Here is a 16,895-nt window from a genome sequence, read left to right as displayed (position 1 = left end):
TGTCCTGGGGGGCATTAGGCACAGCTGGGGGAGGGAGGGATTGTCCCACTCTGCTCTGCGGCGGCCTCACTCGAGTGCTGGGGGCATTTCTGGGTGCCAGAACATAAAAAAGACATTGAGCTGTTAGACAGCGTCCAAAGAACGGTGAAGGGCCTTGAGAGGAAGACGTATTAAAGAGCGTTGGAGGTTACTTGGTCTGTTCAGCCTGGAGGAGAGAGGGAGACTTCATTGTGATCTTCAACAGCCTCATGAGAGGAAGAGGAGGGGCAAGTACCGACCTCTTCATTCTGGTTGACAGGACTCAAGGAAACAGAATGGAGCTTAGTCAGGGAAGGTCTAGGTTACGTATCAGGAAAAGGTTCTTCACCCAGAGGGTGGTCATGCACTGGAACAGGTTCCCCAGGGAAGGGGTCACAGCACCAAGCCTGGCGGAGTTCAAGAAGTTTTTTGGCAATGTGCTCTCAGGCACATGGTGTGATTCTGAGAATGGTCCTGTACAGGAACTGGAGCTGGACTCAGTCATCCTGATGGGTCTCTTCCAGCTCAGCATATTCAATGATTCTACTGATTTAATTTGCTTTTGTGAAAGAGCTCTGCAGATGTAGCACCTTAGTCATTGCCAAATAACTCTACTCCTCTTCCAATGTTTTGACCAAGGTGTGCGTGTGGAGAGGGAAGGGGTGATTGATCACCTCAAAGGATTTTCCACCTCCCATTACTTTCTTCTGCTAAAAGACTGGCATCACTTAAAACTGCAATGTGAGATATGACCAACAAAGTTAGCTCAATGCAATTTGGACACTGGAGCCTCTTTATAAAGCAGTCCCAGGAAAAAACCAAAAATACTCTAAAGAACTAGTGAGCAGTCTGGTGTAATCTCTTCCACAGGAGTAAAAACCACATTAAAGAAAGGAAAAAGAGCAATTAATACTTTAAACAAAATACTCTTTTTATTAGAGTATTTTTGATTAAACATACAGAACTCAAGATTGCTATTCAAAATTTGTATCACTCAAAGTTTTTCCCTCTAGAAGGATGGTAACACAATCTCAGTGCGTATTATATGGAAGGATCATACCTCTCAAGTGTCCTTGTAAATCAGAGCAATACTGCTTGTACTTGGTGTGCAAGCAAGGAGGGAGTGCTGTAATGCAATTAACAAAATTAAACAAAAAATGCACCACCAATACATACACAGTCAGCTCCATGACCAGTGATCCAGAGAGTAGCATCATGTGTCTTCAGGAACGAAGGCGAAAACAGTTCCTGACCATGAAAAAGTAATCGGTAACAGACTCATATTTGTACAAGTCCTAGGCATTCCTCCTTCATAAGCACTGCAGAGGACTGCAAATTTAGCCACTGGTTTGGAAGATTTTCTGAAGCCTCTATTGTACTGGGGGTGTGGGCGCAGAAATCTTGCCGAAAAAGGGAAACAAACGTGATCTTACAGCCCTCATGCACCATCACAGGCAGCTTGGTGAAGCACTTGCTTATGGTTGAAATATGTCTCCTCTTGACTAGCTTCTGCACTGGAGCCTTGGCACCTGCTTGTTCCTCTGTTCCACACACAGGACATTAACAGAGCAATGTGTGGAGGTACCTACATCCCAGCTGCCAGTACCAGTGGAGGTACCTACACCCCAGCTGCTCCCACTTGCCAGTACCAGTTCCTTGAGTACAGACTTTGTATATATTCATATCTGTTTACAAACATATACATATATATATGCAAACTTTATACTTTGTTTGCATCCACGCACGAATACTACAGCCAACACCTGCAGTTCTGTGCCTTTTCATACTGTTGAGCAAAACATAAGCAATTGTCAGCTTTCAATTAGACATGACTAAGTTTCATAGACTTATTTTTAAAGAACTGAAAAATGTCTTAGAAGTAAGTTTGGTCAAGGTCATCACTGCACATGGTACTGGCAAACCTACTTAAGTGGTACTTATCAACTGTGTTGTGATGGAATATCCAATGGCAGATTTCTTCAAATAAAAATCTGGACAATTGAGAGGTATGCAGAAAACTTGTCTTAAATACTTGAAGCTACATGTGCAATCTTACAAAACACAAGCTACAGTTACAGACATAACAGTAAATCTTATTAACCAATAATGCAAAAGAACTTGAAAACAGTCTGTGAAATCCGTTCAGTCAGTGACTTCCAAAAAAGTTGTGCCTTAGCTGCTTTTAGAGGGGAAAAAATAAAGCAGGGGGAGGAAACTCAGGCAAGTTTAACATAAAGTTTTAATCTACATTTTAGATTAAAATGATTTAGATTTAGATTTAACATTTTATAATATACATTTATATATATATATGCTATGTATAAAATAAATGTAAAAGGGGAGAAGGAAATAGCTTTTTATATGCTTCAAATTAACACAGACCTGTAGTTCCATAAATGAACATTTTACCATCTTTGTGGTAAAAAGCTGACATAAAAGTTTAAATCCATACAATACTTAGAAAGATTTCAAAAGATACTTTTTTAAAAAAAAATGGAATTTAAACATCATTTTCTCTTCCCCTACAATACACTTCAGTTTTGTATGTCAGAGCAATACATTTACAGGGTATTTGAACATCACATCCACAGAATTGGTAACAAAGCAGGTAAAAGAGCTAGTGGTGTTAAAATTTAGGACTCTTGTCTCAAATAATTCTACCTGCTCCCTAACCTTCTCCTGAAATGAAAGCTACCAGCATTCATCACCCAGTCTGAGTTACGGGCAGAAGAAAATCTACAACCGGTACTCTCCAACCCAACTTGCTTCTGCTAAAATATAGCAACAATCTATTGATATGGTAATTGGCAATGTTGGTGGACAATCTCTTACCTCCATTCAGCTTGTATATAATTTAATCCTGGTATTAAAAAAAATTGAAACGTAGTATTAATGTTTAACTTAAAAAACAATCCCCCCCAAAAAACCAACAACAAAAAACCCCCAACCCCCCCCGCCAAAAAAAACCCAAAAAACCACCAACAAAGGAAAACCCCATCAAAACTCCCCAACTTCAAATCCTTGAAATTATGTTTAAATGTTGTTCCTGGTTTAAAGCTTCACATAAAACATTGGACAGAAGGATGACCATTTTAAACCAAGAGAGCACCTAAAAATATACCATAGGTAAAAATGAAATCAATCATCTCTCCACTTCATAAAAACATAGAAATCCTGTCAGCAATGGTAGTACACTCAGAACAAACCATGTCAAAAGGAGCATCTAGAATACTCAAGAGGCTTGCTACGCTACTTCTCTTTATTGCCCATTCTCTCATTTGTATGGATGGCCACTGCATGACAGGACACCTGTGGATAGTTCTTTTATCTTCCTTTCACCACTGCTGCCAGCTGAAGTCATCATTGCTGCCAAAGACCAAGAAAAATCCTAGGATCGTGGCAAAGATGACTGTATTCCCAGTAAGAACGAGTGCACATGCACCCCAGTAAATCTGTGAACAAGGGAAATTCAGTTAGATGCATTTAGAGCTGAACAAGACAAAAGTAACATCTTATTGTCCCATTCTCGACAATGTTCAGTAACATGGCCATGATGCAAGAGGCAATATCTCATTATCTATGGTTACACCAAACAGGCTAGGTTTACCCAAAATTACTTGACAAATTCACAGCTAGCCAAGCAGCACTGCAAATTCTTCTAGCTGTACTCAAAGCATTGGCTAGCAGGCACAACTGGATTGGTATGTAAAGTAAGGCTTGATAACAGCATCAAACACGTCTGCAGCCTAGCTATCCTGTAAGACTTTTTAAAACAGATACTTAAGGTCTTCAAAATGCCAGCAGGTGTCCCAGTAACAAAAAAGGAGGTGGATGTTTTCACAGGAGAGTAAGTGGATTACTCAAAGGGTGTGAGGCATTCAAACTGCCCACCTGAGCTGTTCTTGCCTAAAGACATTTATGAAAGTATGTTTTTTGACTTGGTAGTGCTTTCTGTCATTCATACAAAGTGAACTTTTGAAGTATTTTAGTGTAAAGCTATACACTGGGAAATATGTAATGAGGACTTGGAAGTTTAAGAAAATTACACCAATATAATTTACAATATAGTTTACAGTGAGTACAAAAATGCTTTTTTTTAACTTCTTTTTTTATTCATGCTGCTTTAGCCCAACTTTTCCACAAATTGTCTTCAAAGTATTCTTTACACTTCTGTATTTGGTTACTTCCCTGTTAAATTTTCACAGTATTTTCTGTCTCATTTTCTCTGCATTGCATTGTTAGTCTTTATTCTGTGACCACATGAAGCCACTGGTAATCAAAATGTTCTGCCATGCTTCTGTTTCTGTACTGATTTTTCTTGCAAAAAAAAAAATGTTATTCTGGTTCCAAAGTACATAATTATAAGACTTACTTAGTGCATGAAAGCTTTATCTTCAATAAACAAATAAACAAGCACAAAACCCAACATTTTCTAGAAAAAAGACAATCACAAGTTGAAATATTACTAACCAGTTCTGCTCTTGCAAACACTATGGGCAGCCCAAATGCTGAGACCACAATGCCTGTTGTAAGGAATATTGCCAGCTCCTTGCAGGCATTACTTGTAGCATCTGTGTCATCTACCAATCTTCTTGCTATGCAGTATGGGATAGGAGAAAGGATGTAAAAAAACAGAACAAACAGTGGCCAGTATTGGCTGAAAAAGAAAGGAGAAGAAAAGTTTTAGTTAACTGGATTTACTTTCTGCTCCTCCTAAAATCAATGCAAGGCATTTTCCCCATCCAACATCTCCATTTAGGAAAGACAGACAAGCCCAGAAAAGGCAAATCCTTTACCTTGGAATGAGCTGACATTAATCCAATAGACCATGTGCATGAGTGGCTTCAGCTGACTTCAAAGGCAGGAAGCTCACTAACAGCATTTATAAAGCAAGATTTCACTAGGCAAGCCTAAATCTAATACCACCTCACAAGGTGAGCTTAACTCCAAGTTTATGTCAGCTGTACTTAAGAGATACCCTCACAGACCAGTGTCCCAGACCAGATTTCTCAGGTGCACAAATGCAGGTGTGCATTGTTTCAATAAAACTTTCCTGCTTTGTTTGAAGAGCAAGTGCATATGGGTCTCCTTCACAAGGGTTTGTGTCACTAGCACTTCATTTATAACAAAAGAAAGCTGGCCTAGGAATTCTAGTCATATATGTAGAAACTGCAATTCACAACCAATAACAGGTCTATCAACAGGATATTTGGTATTTATTCAACAGTGAATAGATAAATTTAAAATATTTTCTGTAAAGTCAGCATTCACGTGCAAAGAGTCAAAGCCATAGGGCATACTAGCTCAACACTTGGTCTGCTACTTTGTATCTCCTGAAACCAAAGAGATAGGAAACAATGTCAGTAAAGTACAGATAGCAGCTGCACTTAGTGAGATGCTACATTACAAGGGTGGGACACGGCCAAAGATCCACCTGATTGTCACCGACAGCCCAGCTACCCCAGGCAGCCACAGAGAATGCAAATGCTTCCCTGGCTAACATACACTTACTGCCCACCTCGGGAGATGCTGCTATCTGATGGTCAGTCACAACAGGACACCAGTTGAGAGAGTAAGGGCAATAAATCCTTTTAGTTTGCAGCCAGGCCTGGTAGGTTAACTTTTGCTGCCGTAGCTTTTTAGGAATAATTAAATCCTGAATGGTCTTTTTTTCCCCCCTACCCCAATCTTTTGAAGCAAAAGCCAAAGAAGCTCAATCAACCAACCAACCAACCAAACAAACAAAAACCAAACAACAACAACAAAACAACAAACAAAAAACCAAAAACAAAACCACCCCAATAACCCCACCCAAAAAAACCTGAGGCCCCCTCCTACACAGAGAGGACGTAGCAATCTACCATTATAAAAACCCTCTGGAATTACAGACACACATAAAAGAAACAGAGGAACAGAAAGACAGTGCACGATACTTGTATTGGGGCAGGGCACATCCGAGCATCAAGAACATCAGTCCGACCGCTCCCCCAAAAGACAGGCTGATCAGCGCTACAACGAGAACAAATCGAACCAATATGAAAGGTGCACCGTGGAAAAAAAATACAGCGACCGCCGCCCGCAAACGAACGCCGGGCTCAGCGCAGCCCCGGCCGCCCGGCGGAGCGGGGGCACTCGAGGTTCCAACCCGGCCCCTCCCGGCGCGGGCCACGCGCGCTCGCCGTTAACCAGCCGCCGCACCCCGCCCCGTCCGCACCTTTGATTCCCGCCATGGCGCCACCCGTCCCGCCAGCCGCGCTGCACCGGAGAGGTGCGCGCCGGAAACCGGAATTGCCGCGCGGAAGCGGAAGCCGCCTCCGGCAGGAGGGAGGGCCATGCACCGGTCCTTCCGGGTCGGTCCCTAGACACTCATACATGGGGCGCGCGTAGAGCCCGCAGCAACAGCCCCAGTCTTTCGCAGACAGCGGGAAGCGCCGCGCCCTAGCCACCCATTGGCCCCACGGCACGTTGGGGGCGGGGCTTCTCCCCGGGCCCCGCACATTCCGGCGCGGGCCGTGCTCCCGAAGCAGACGAGTCTTGGTGCTGCCATGGCGGGGATCGTTCTACGCTTGCTCTTCCTGCTCTGCGCCGCCGCGGGACCCGCGCTGGGCTGGGACCGACCGGGTGAGACCTGCGAGGATAAGGGAGGCTCAGCGCGGCCTTAGCCGCTCCTGCCATCTTTCCCGGTGCGTTGGCGGCTCCTCGCGGCCCGGCACTGCGCAGTGCTGCCGGAGGATGACGGGCTTGTGCCGGAGTCCGCACCAGGAAAGCATTTGGATTTGGGGTCCCTCTAACCGGTTTGTGTTGCAGCAGTAATCCCGCACTGCCCTCAGTGGTGGCTGTCTGCCTGCGAGGAGTAGCTCAGAGCCGCGGTGGAAGGAAATGGGGAACTCTGCCGTGTTTCCCTCTGGGCATCTGAGGCTTCTTAGAGCTTCGTCTCGTAAAGATGCAGGCTTACTGCTTCGGCCTCTGTATCGCCAGCCATGTCCTGAGAGGAGGCCCTTGTAGCCAAGAGGAGTGCTCCTGCACAAGCGCTGACAGGCAGAAGGAAGCATTTTTTCTCAGAAAGGGTGATCAAATATTGGAATGGGCTGCCCAGGATGGTGGTGGAGTCACTGTCCCTGGAGGTGTTTAGGGAAAAACTGGACGTCGCACTCAGTGCCATGGTCTGGTTGACATGGTGGGCTTCTTTTGTCGAGGTTGGGCTTGGTGATCGCAGAGGTGTTTCCCAGCCTAATGGATTCTGTAATTCTTTGTGCTACCTGTTTCAGGGAAAGTTCTGCTGCGGGATGTTCAGGCGCTCACTCTCTACAGAGGGCAATACACAACATCCAGGCGGACAGCTGCGGTCCCTCAACTGCAGTGCACAGGAGGCTCTGCGGGGTGTTCCCGTGTTCCTGAGGTGGTTCAGTGTTACAGCAAAGGATGGGATGGCTATGATGTACAGGTAACTGTTTAAAATTTGTTAAACTGTTTATGAAATCATTTTCCTCTAAGCTGGTAAGTTCTGAAGGAGCAATGAGTAGTGAGCTAGGTTGTCAATTCAGGTGCTTTTTGTTAGATGAACTCTTGCAGCTAAAACTTAACCTAAATACTTTTAAGGTTGGATTTTCCAGAACTACTGTAGATACGTGTTTGAAATATCTTTGAAGAGGCTAATGTAAAAGCACAGCATAACAAACCTTTGTTGGTTTTAAACAAAATGGTGCTTGAGTTTATAAAATCAAACTCCAGTGGATGCTTTTGAATTATTATTGCTGTGTGAATTTTCATTAGCATGGAAAGGACCTCTAAATATTTTCTTCACTTCAGCTCTGCCTTTTGAAAACTAAATTTCAGACTTGCCTGACTTTTACTTCCACCTTTGGATGCAAGTGCTAGTAAATACTCTTGACTTACAGCTGTTACTGAGGCCTTTGTCAATAGATAGTCAGGAACCAAGGCTGAAAGTACAGTAATTTCACGACTATAAGGCACACTGGATTATAAGGTGCACCTCCGGGAGTTGGCAAATTTCGCAACTTTGTACATTATATAAGGTGCACTGGACTGTAAGGCGCGCTTTTTTTTGCAGCGAAGATCTGTGCAGCGTGCAACAAAGTAACGAATTAGTAACAGAATCCCGTGTTCGTGGAGTTTACTGGCACGTGCTCAATTTGCAAACATTTTTCACAGATTGGTGTAGCCTTTAAATGCAGCCCCAAGCGTCCTCCCTGTGCGCGGGCCCTGGCACTCCCGCCCACCCCCAGCTGGCGAGGCGGGGCTCAGGACAGCTGCAGCTCGCGGCTACTGTGGTTCGGGACAGCTTGCAGCTGCCGCGGCTCAGGACAGCCATGGCTCACGCCTCGGGATTGCTGCGGTTCAGGGCAGCTCGGGGCCACCCTTGACTTGGGGTGGTGCGGGACCGCCCGCTCCCTCCCTCCCCACGCAGCTCCTGCTGGCCAGGGGCTGCCCGGTCCCGCCCCCCCCCTCCCCCGCAGCTCGGCGCTCCGATGGTACCGCGCCCCCTCACGGTTTGGCTCACGGCTCACACTTTTGGGTTGGCAAATCTCACAACTTTGTATATTATATAAGGTGCACCGGACTATAAGGCTCACTTCCGGGTTCAGACCGAAATTTTAGTCAAAAGGGTGCGCCTTATAGTCATGAAATTACTGTAATTGCTAAAACTGATATCGTATTGTGAAAGAACAGTCAAATATTAATTGACAGTTGGTACTGCTGTACTGAATTACTAATTTAGAAATAACTACTTTCTTATTTCGTCTCCAAAATACATGTCATGTGCCATTAGAAATCCCTGTATTTGGGTACCTCAAGGGGATGTGAGCCTGAGGATCCACCTATGTTCAACCAGAGAATCCCCAATGTAATTGTTAAGTGTTGCATATGGCTGCCTAATGATGTCTGTCCCTGTTTGTTTTGATTTCTGCGCAGACACAATGGTGCAACTGGGTTTCAGTCTCACGTGTTATGTTTCTGTAGGTGCCGTGGAGTTTGCACAGGACAGGCATTTATTAAATAGCTGTTGTACAGGGCACAGCACATTTTTAGAAGTATTGTTATGCATCAAGAACAAAACAAAATCTTCCAGAGTTGAATTCTTCAGTGTTCTGAAAGATAAGATCTTTTTTAAGTTTTAGGATTTAAAATTCATTTGAACATCAAATTCGTGCTCCTTTTCAAAATAGGAAATTTCTTACCTATAGCCTGTAGATGATTTGTTAGCAATTACATGGTTATTTCAGGGGATATGTGGGAAAGCAGACAGTTGTTTTCATCATGTTTTACTTTGTATTGTGTTTATTTTTTCAGTGGCAGTGCAGAGCAGACTTGGAAAATGCCTTCCGTTTTGGACAGATGGAAGTGAGCTGTGAAGGCTACGATTACCCAGATGATCCTTACGTATTAAGAGGCTCCTGTAGTTTGCTGTTCAGTCTAGAGCTGACTGAAGAAGGTGAAAGGAAAGTGAAGAACTCTGGAAGCTTTGGCTCTAGCTATTACCAGTTAAGGAAAGATGATTCTGATTCTGGTTCTGGAGCAATTGTTGTAATTGTTCTTCTCGTTCTTGCTTTTGGAGTATACAAGTTATTGCTCAGCAACCAACAGTCTCAGCAGAATTCTGGGCACAGTGATGGCTTCTCTCAGCCCTTCTGGCAGAGTCAGCAGACACCATCTCCTCCTGGTTTTAAGTCCACCTTCACAGGTAGGGCTCAGCCATTTACAATATTCAAAAGAGCAAGCAGGATTGTCCTGTTTCATCTGTGGTAAGGGGAGGTAGGATAGAGTTAAAACCACAGAATTTGCATGCAACTGCCGAATTGGCTGCGGAGCCTATAGCCAGCTTTGTATTATGCTCTTTGTTCGAAAGAGGAAATAAGGGCTTGGTTTTCCACAGGCTTTCAGGGCAGGCTGCCTTTTAAACCTTTGAAAAGCCACCTCCTCATGCTCTGCAAGCATTCTCTTCATCACCTGTGAAATAGCAAGGTTGTGATGGGGAGAGTAATTGTCACAGGTAATCTGGAAAGGAGAATGTTCTTACACAGCCAGAAACAAACCCATGCCATGGGAGCAGTCTGAAACTTTACAGAACAGCCTTACAGCCCTGATTTCACTCACAAAGCAGTTGATGGAGTTGAGTATCATGTACCAATCCTCTGTTTAACAGGGCTTCAGTGTAGTCGCAGCAGCTGAACGATTTGGTTCCCAGAGCAGAGAATAGTGTCTGTGAAGTGTCATTAGAGGGTACAGCATCTGAATCTCATGTGGGGCCTTTCATCTGAAGTTGAAAAATATAAAAGCAGTGACAAGGTTGCTGCTGGGAAAAGGGGCAGTTTTTCTTTTCCCAGGAAACTGGTGATTTCTGCCACATAAATAAATGGTCTTCCTTAGGTTTCATAGCGTCTCAGGGATATAAACATTACTCATATGGTGTCTGATTGACTCATTTAACCCTGTAAACATGCAAGCTTCTCGCAAAACTGGAAGTTAAATTACATTCCCACAAGTTATGTGTTTTGTTTTGTTTTTTTAATAGAGAAGGGGTTTTGGCAAGAAAATACATAGCAAGAATTAGGTTTACTTAGTTGAAAGTTTTTATTTTAATTATGCTTATTAATACTTTCTCCCAAGTTTTATTTAAACAGCTTGGCCAACAGAGGGTGCAGTGTAATTCTTTTGGATGCCCTTATGCAGGGCCTACACAACAGAAGCTTTCAGCTCTACCTGCACCAGAAAATTAAAGGGAATCTAATTTTGTTGGCTTTGCAAATAAGTTTGCATGTAGTTATTTCAGACTGTCTGTGCTGTGTGGGCATCAGTGGCCGTGTGTGGGCCTGACACTGTATGTATTTTAATAGTCAGCAAGAGCCCTGGCCTTAGCACACAGCTCTGTCACATTGGGCACAGGCAAAACAATGAAGGGTTGTTTTAATTTTTTTTCTGTTCAGTCCTTGTCAATTACAGTAATTTCACGATTATAAGCCGCACCATTTTGACTAAAATTTTGGTCTGAACCCGGAAGTGCGGCTTGTTATCCGGAGCGGCTTATATATGGATGATGTTCTGAAAGTTGCCAACCCGGAAGTGAGACCCTGTGGCAGCCCCAAGCCGAGCTAGAGCCCAGCCGGCCCCGGCAGAGGTGATGGGGCCAGCAGAGGCGGGGAAGCCCGGCAGAAGTTGGGAAGCCCGGCAGAGGTGGGCCGGGCCAGCAGAGGTGGGGTGGCAGAGGCGGGCAGCAGAAGTGGGGAAGCCTGGCAGAGGCGAGCTGGCAGAGGCGGCGGCGGCAGTGTAGGCATCGGGCGGGGGCGAGTGAGCCCGTCAGCGGTGGCAGCACTGCCCGGCTACCCCTGAATGGCCCCGCCGAGCGGCAGTGCCGAGATGGACCACCCGGCCCCATTGGCAGCCCCAAGCAGCCGAGTCCACCTGGCCCCAAACCGAACCAGTAAACCCCGCGACCCCGTGATTCTGTTACTAATGGGCAGCTCTGTAAAAGTTGCACGCAGATCTTCGCTGTGAACAAAAGTGCGGCTTACAATCTGGTGTGGCTTATATATGGACAAAGAACGAAACGTTGCCGACACCCCGGAAGTGCGGTTTATAATCAAGTGCAGCTTGTAATTGTGAAATTACTGTAATTGCCCCACTGCATTTTCTTTGCAAGAGTCTCAAATCTGGCAAGGGCAGGGCCTTGAGAATGTTTTCTTGAGGACTGCTGATAACTGAGACACTTAAAATACACATTGGGAGCCATATAATGCTTAACTTGTGATGTGTTTAACAAGGCACGTCAATGATTTGTCTTTAGATTTCAGGCAAAGTAAGGAGGAAAACTGAAATGTGGAGACATTAAAAATACTAAATGCTAGGCTACTTCATGCATTTAGTGTCTGCTTTACACTGTGGGAGCAGAGCACGAGCACATCTCTGAGTGTGTATGTCCATGTGTTCCAGTAATGTATTAGTCTTTGGAAACTGGACAGTAATGAAAAGCAATGTTATTCCAATATTGCTGTTAATATTTAATTTGCCTCATTTAAAATCCCTTAACATGCAGAATGTGTCTTGTGAAACTCGTTTAGCTAGACTATCTTAATTAAATTCTGCTTTCTCTCATTTAGTTGTTTGACATGATTCTTAATGTTTACTCTAGATATTTCAACAAAAAATATTCATTTTTCTGAGTCAGTGTTCAGTCGTGGTGCTTTTGAACAAATGAGTTGGCTCATCTCTGATTAACATTGTTTTTGCAGCAAATTGAGTAATTTTTTTGTTGTTGTTCCAAATCAACATAATTTAACGTTATATCATCCCAATGAGAGATTGTATTTCTCCCCACACATTCAAAATGAAATTCAACATCAAATCCAATCTAGACTGAAACTGATTATTTCATTTTTATTTTATCTTCTGTGACTTCAAACAACCCATATCAGTTTGAAGACAAACCAGGCCCTCTAATTTTTACCTTTGTCATCTCTGGCCCACTTGTTCAGGTGGGCATGTTTCAGGGAGACCCTAATGTTATCTTCAGTCCTTTTTATACTTCATTAAGTGTTAATCCTGTGGTTGAGCTTATTCTTGCATCCATGAGTTTTGTTAGACCAGAAAATTGTTCTACTTTGAATTTGTATTTTCTCTTTTTCTTTCTAAATGGAAAATCTTCTTTCTGACTCAAAACCTCATGTTATGCAGGTCACATGTAAAAAAATTTGTAACTCTCCTTCCCCCACAACCTACTTGATATGCTTGCAGTTTCAGCAAGGTATTTGTCAAGCTTGGTGACTCATGCATAATGAAAACTTTGCAATGTGACTGCAGTTAGCTTGGTTTTTGATAACAAGTGCCAGACTAGGATTACCAGGAACAATACCAGTAATGTTAGCATTGCACTGGGCCACTGTGACTCAAACTGTGCAGCTGTGCTCAGTGAGATTAGGAGCTCTATGTCTTCATGGTTTGATCCCTATGCAGTGTTACCTACTTGATTTGTGTTTCTGCGTCTGCTTCTGGCCTGCTTGGTGATCTTCAGCTGATCATTCTTTCTTCGTTTACTTCTCTATTTTTAATCTAACTTGTCAGTTTATATATCAGCAGGCAGGGACTCTTTGCATGTTTTGCAAACGTCAGGGTTGTGAGATTAAGTGGAAGCAGATTTTTAACATAAAACTCTTTGTAGTAGTGTTAGTCTACATAGGGTTTCCTGCTTTCTGAAATGTGAGGCCTTTCAAGTTAAGCTTGATCAAAAATCTACTGAAATGATGAGCAGTTTGTTGTCTAATTTTCCGTTATCTTTAACGGGAGAGAATTTCGTTGCAACAGCTGGCCTGAGGGTTAGTCTTTTACTAACTTACCCTTCCTATTTTCAATTTGTTTAAGATGACAGCAGCTTTGGAACTCATTCCCATCATGGAACCAGTTCAAGAACAGGATTTTGGACTGGATTAGGAGCAGGAGGCTTGCTAGGCTACTTGGCAGGCAGTCACAGGTAAAATACGTATACTATCGTATTTTAAGCATTTAAACTTTCAGGGGGTTTGTTGTATACTATATTGACATTGTTTCTAAGATTTCAGGCCTGTGTCATTCAAGTTGTAACATCTTACCACTGGAAGAATTTTGATCAGCTGTTTGTAGCTCCATGACCAGAGACATTTCAAACATGTTTCTGAGGCAGAATTTGAAAGACTGAGGTACTTCATTGTGCTTTCTCTGACCTGGCATGATGACCTGCAGATTTAAATTGAACATTTAAATAATTTATCCGCAGAATGCTTTAAAACACACATAGTCATATTAAGCAGGTAGTAATCTGTATACAGATTTCTTGTATCAGTATCATCTTTCCTAAAATAAGTCTGGATGGCCATATTTGGTATAGACTTTTAGACATTTAGAATGCATCATTTTTAGATTAACAGTTTAAAGAGAGTAGTTTCTGCCATTTTAGACTTTACTGGAGAAAAGATGAGATTCCTGCAGGGAATCTTCAGAGCCTGAACAGTTTTCTCTATTTATCAAATAAGTTGCCTATGTATCAAGTCTATTCCTGTAGAAATGTAACAAATTAAAGAGTAAGGTATATATGGACAGGAGTGGGCTAAGCATTCACGTTTGAAAGTTGTGGGCTATTTTTAATTTCAGAAGCCTTGTATGAATTCTACTAAGAATTTTTCTAAGGTATAATGTGTTAAAGTATTTCTTAAGGCTTAAATACATGACTCTTGTGTTGAGGAATTATATTTATGTAGTATCTATATACAGGTTAGTTTCCTGATTTCTATATACACCCCCATTTCAGTAACCACAAATTATTGTTCAAGATTAGAGATCTGAGGAAGTTCAAATACATAAGCAAACTTCCAAACTTGGGCTTCTTTTTATTTAAAACAGTCTTTGGTCCACTATTATTTAATTTGGTTTCTTAGGCTTTTGACATTATGTCCTTCAAAATGTTGGTGCCAGAAGTGTGAGAGAGCTGTTTGTAAATTTCAACAGCAGGAAATTCCATATCCATGGAAGCAAGTAATTTTAAGTGAGTGAGTCAAAGACCATGATATGTTAGTGTTACTGATATGACCTTTTCAAAATAGTTAACAGAAGGATGTTTTCTTTTACCAAATATGGCTGGGATGTAGGTGATGCCAGAATGCATTTAAACTTCAGATTTCAAACTTCTTTCTTGTCTGACAGAATCTAAAGTCAAAATTTCAGAGAGAAAAATTTCCTCATTTGCAATTGTTAGAATTCCTTATTCTGAAGAATAAAGTCTAATTTCCTTTTGAAAGTCTACAGATGATATCACAGCACTGATGTCCTTGCTCTCAATGTGTTAAATACATTAAATAGGAATATTTCCAGCTTTGAAGTAACTGCTTAGAGTTTTCCCTTGGCAGTGCAGTTCTCTTGTTTGGAATGGTGTCGTTTTAATTTTTCCAAAGGCCATTAATGAAGCTTTCCTTCTACTCTGTTTCATGCCAGAGCACAGCCACGTTCCCCATATCACAGTATGTGGACAGATCCCACAACTGTACCTCCTATGCATGGGCACTCAAGGAATTCCACTGCAGGAAGCAGTTCAGGAACAAGAACTGCCTCTGGTAAGGCAAAACACCTTTTAATTTCCTGAGGCTCATGAGACTGATCTCTCAAAAACATGCAGATGTTAGGTGCGATTCAACAAGCATCCTTGTTTTATTTTACCAGTTGGTGTAGATGGCATCTAAGGATGTCTGTTGCTTCCATTCCCTATGGAAATAGGGTAGCAGTGTGGGGCATGAAACTCCCTACAGGCCTGTGGTGGGCATGGCACCATCAGCATCGGGCTTGTCTTCACTGGCAAGGTGCATTAGTTTAAGGCTTTCCCTTCTGATGTGCACTATGCATATCCTTCTCTAGCAAGCATGCACAGACAGGTTCTCTGTAGAATGCAGGTTGTCCGATCTGCAAGAACAGAATAGTTTCCAGGCCAGTCAGCCCACAGTTGCTTCTGTTCTTCTTCATGTGAATATGTTTATCTCATGCCACCTTCAGCCTTTCAAGAGCTAGAGAGTTCAATGGAAAGGTCATGGTGGAGCTGACTTTTTTTTTTTTTTTTTTTTGCAGGCTTTGGGTGCACAAAGCGAAGATGAAATCCTTGACATTATTACATCAGAGTTGTTGAACTAAATCTTGTGTACTTGTACGTCTTTTAGTAGTAGTATACTTCAGAAGTGGATGTGAGGTAAGAAGGACTAGGCAAAGAATTCCTCACTTTCTCTGTGGACTCTCCCTGCTATTTAGGGTATCACGGTGCTGTAACGTCCACTATTTCAAATCAGCTGCATCTCCTACAGAAAAAGCTCATCTAAGTTAAGAAGAATAATGTGACAGTGACCGTGTATCTGTACTTGAGGCATTAAAGCAATGATAGCCTTACCAGATTTTCAAAGCGTGTATCTTACTATTCCTGTTCTGGGCTTAATTTCATTTGATCCAGAATTTATGATAATATTTTTCCTCTTTCCTGGTAGTTCAGCATATACCTGATACATATGGAGTGCTGTTCTCATGTGAACTTTACTGTAAGTATAGTCAGCTACTCAGCTAAGCATTGGAGTTCTTCCTCACTGGACAAGAGCAAAACTGTGTATAAAGAGATTAACATTAGTACAGTAGTTTCACGAATACAAGCCGCACGGAGTATAAGCCGCGCTTCCGGTGCGTCAACAATGTTGATGTCTTTGTCAATAAATAAGCCGCACCCCGAATATTAGCCGCACTTTCGTTCGTAGCGAGAATCCATGTGCAGCTTTCACGAATTTGCCAATTAGTAACAGGATCGCGGCATAGCGGGGTTTACTGGCTCGGGGTGGGGCAAGGCAGGCTCGGCCCGCTCATGGTTGCCGACGGGGCTGGGTGGCCCAAATCGGCGCTACGGCTCGGCGGGGCCGGCCGGGCGGTGCTGCCACCGCCGGGCTTGCTGGCCCCCAAGCTCCCGTCCACACTGCCGCTGCCGCGTTTGCTCGCCCTGCGGGCAGTGCTGCCGCCGCGCTCGCTGGCCCCCCGCTCCCTTCTGCACCGCCGCTGCCGCGTTTGCTCGCCCTGGCCGGCACTGCAGGCCCCCGCACCACCGGGCTCCCCCACGCTGCTGACCCCAGTTCTCCTGGGCTCCAGTGGACTGCTAGCCCCGCTTCTGCTGGGCTTTCCCCCGCCGCCGGGCAGCCCCGCCTGCTGGGCTTCCTGCTTCTTGCCATCCTTCCCTGCGCAGCCGGGCTCCCCTGCACTGCTAGACCTGCTTCTGCTGGGCTTCCCCCCGCCACCGGGCAGCCCCGCCCACTGGGCTTCCTGCTTCTGCCATCCTCCCCTGCGCAGCCAGGCTCCCCTGCACTGCTAGCCCCGCT

General features: G+C 43.8%; 2 protein-coding genes across 2 annotated transcripts; one reads left to right on the top strand and one right to left on the bottom strand.

Annotated features, from left to right (window-relative positions):
* Positions 1-2,316: 2,316 nt before the first annotated feature.
* Positions 2,317-6,335, bottom strand: LOC116996634 (leptin receptor overlapping transcript-like 1). The gene is made up of 4 exons (XM_033060498.1): positions 6,233-6,335; positions 5,952-6,027; positions 4,489-4,675; positions 2,317-3,470 (listed from the first exon to the last, which is right to left on the bottom strand). The coding sequence occupies exons 1-4, from the start codon at positions 6,246-6,248 to the stop codon at positions 3,354-3,356; spliced, it is 396 nt and encodes a 131-aa protein (XP_032916389.1). The 5' UTR covers positions 6,249-6,335; the 3' UTR covers positions 2,317-3,353.
* A 94-nt stretch (positions 6,336-6,429) lies between these two features.
* On the top strand, positions 6,430-15,935 carry LOC116996633 (store-operated calcium entry-associated regulatory factor-like). Its single transcript, XM_033060497.2, has 6 exons — positions 6,430-6,639; positions 7,287-7,462; positions 9,331-9,721; positions 13,393-13,501; positions 14,995-15,113; positions 15,619-15,935. Exons 1-6 carry the CDS (start codon positions 6,564-6,566, stop codon positions 15,642-15,644), a joined length of 897 nt encoding a protein of 298 aa, XP_032916388.1. The 5' UTR covers positions 6,430-6,563; the 3' UTR covers positions 15,645-15,935.
* Positions 15,936-16,895: the final 960 nt, after the last annotated feature.

The sequence above is a fragment of the Catharus ustulatus genome, chromosome 5, assembly GCF_009819885.2.
Source record: "Catharus ustulatus isolate bCatUst1 chromosome 5, bCatUst1.pri.v2, whole genome shotgun sequence".
Classification (NCBI taxonomy): Eukaryota; Metazoa; Chordata; class Aves; order Passeriformes; family Turdidae; genus Catharus; species Catharus ustulatus.
The sequence above is the reverse complement of the archived record's forward strand: the minus strand, read 5'-3'. Positions and strand labels throughout refer to the sequence as shown.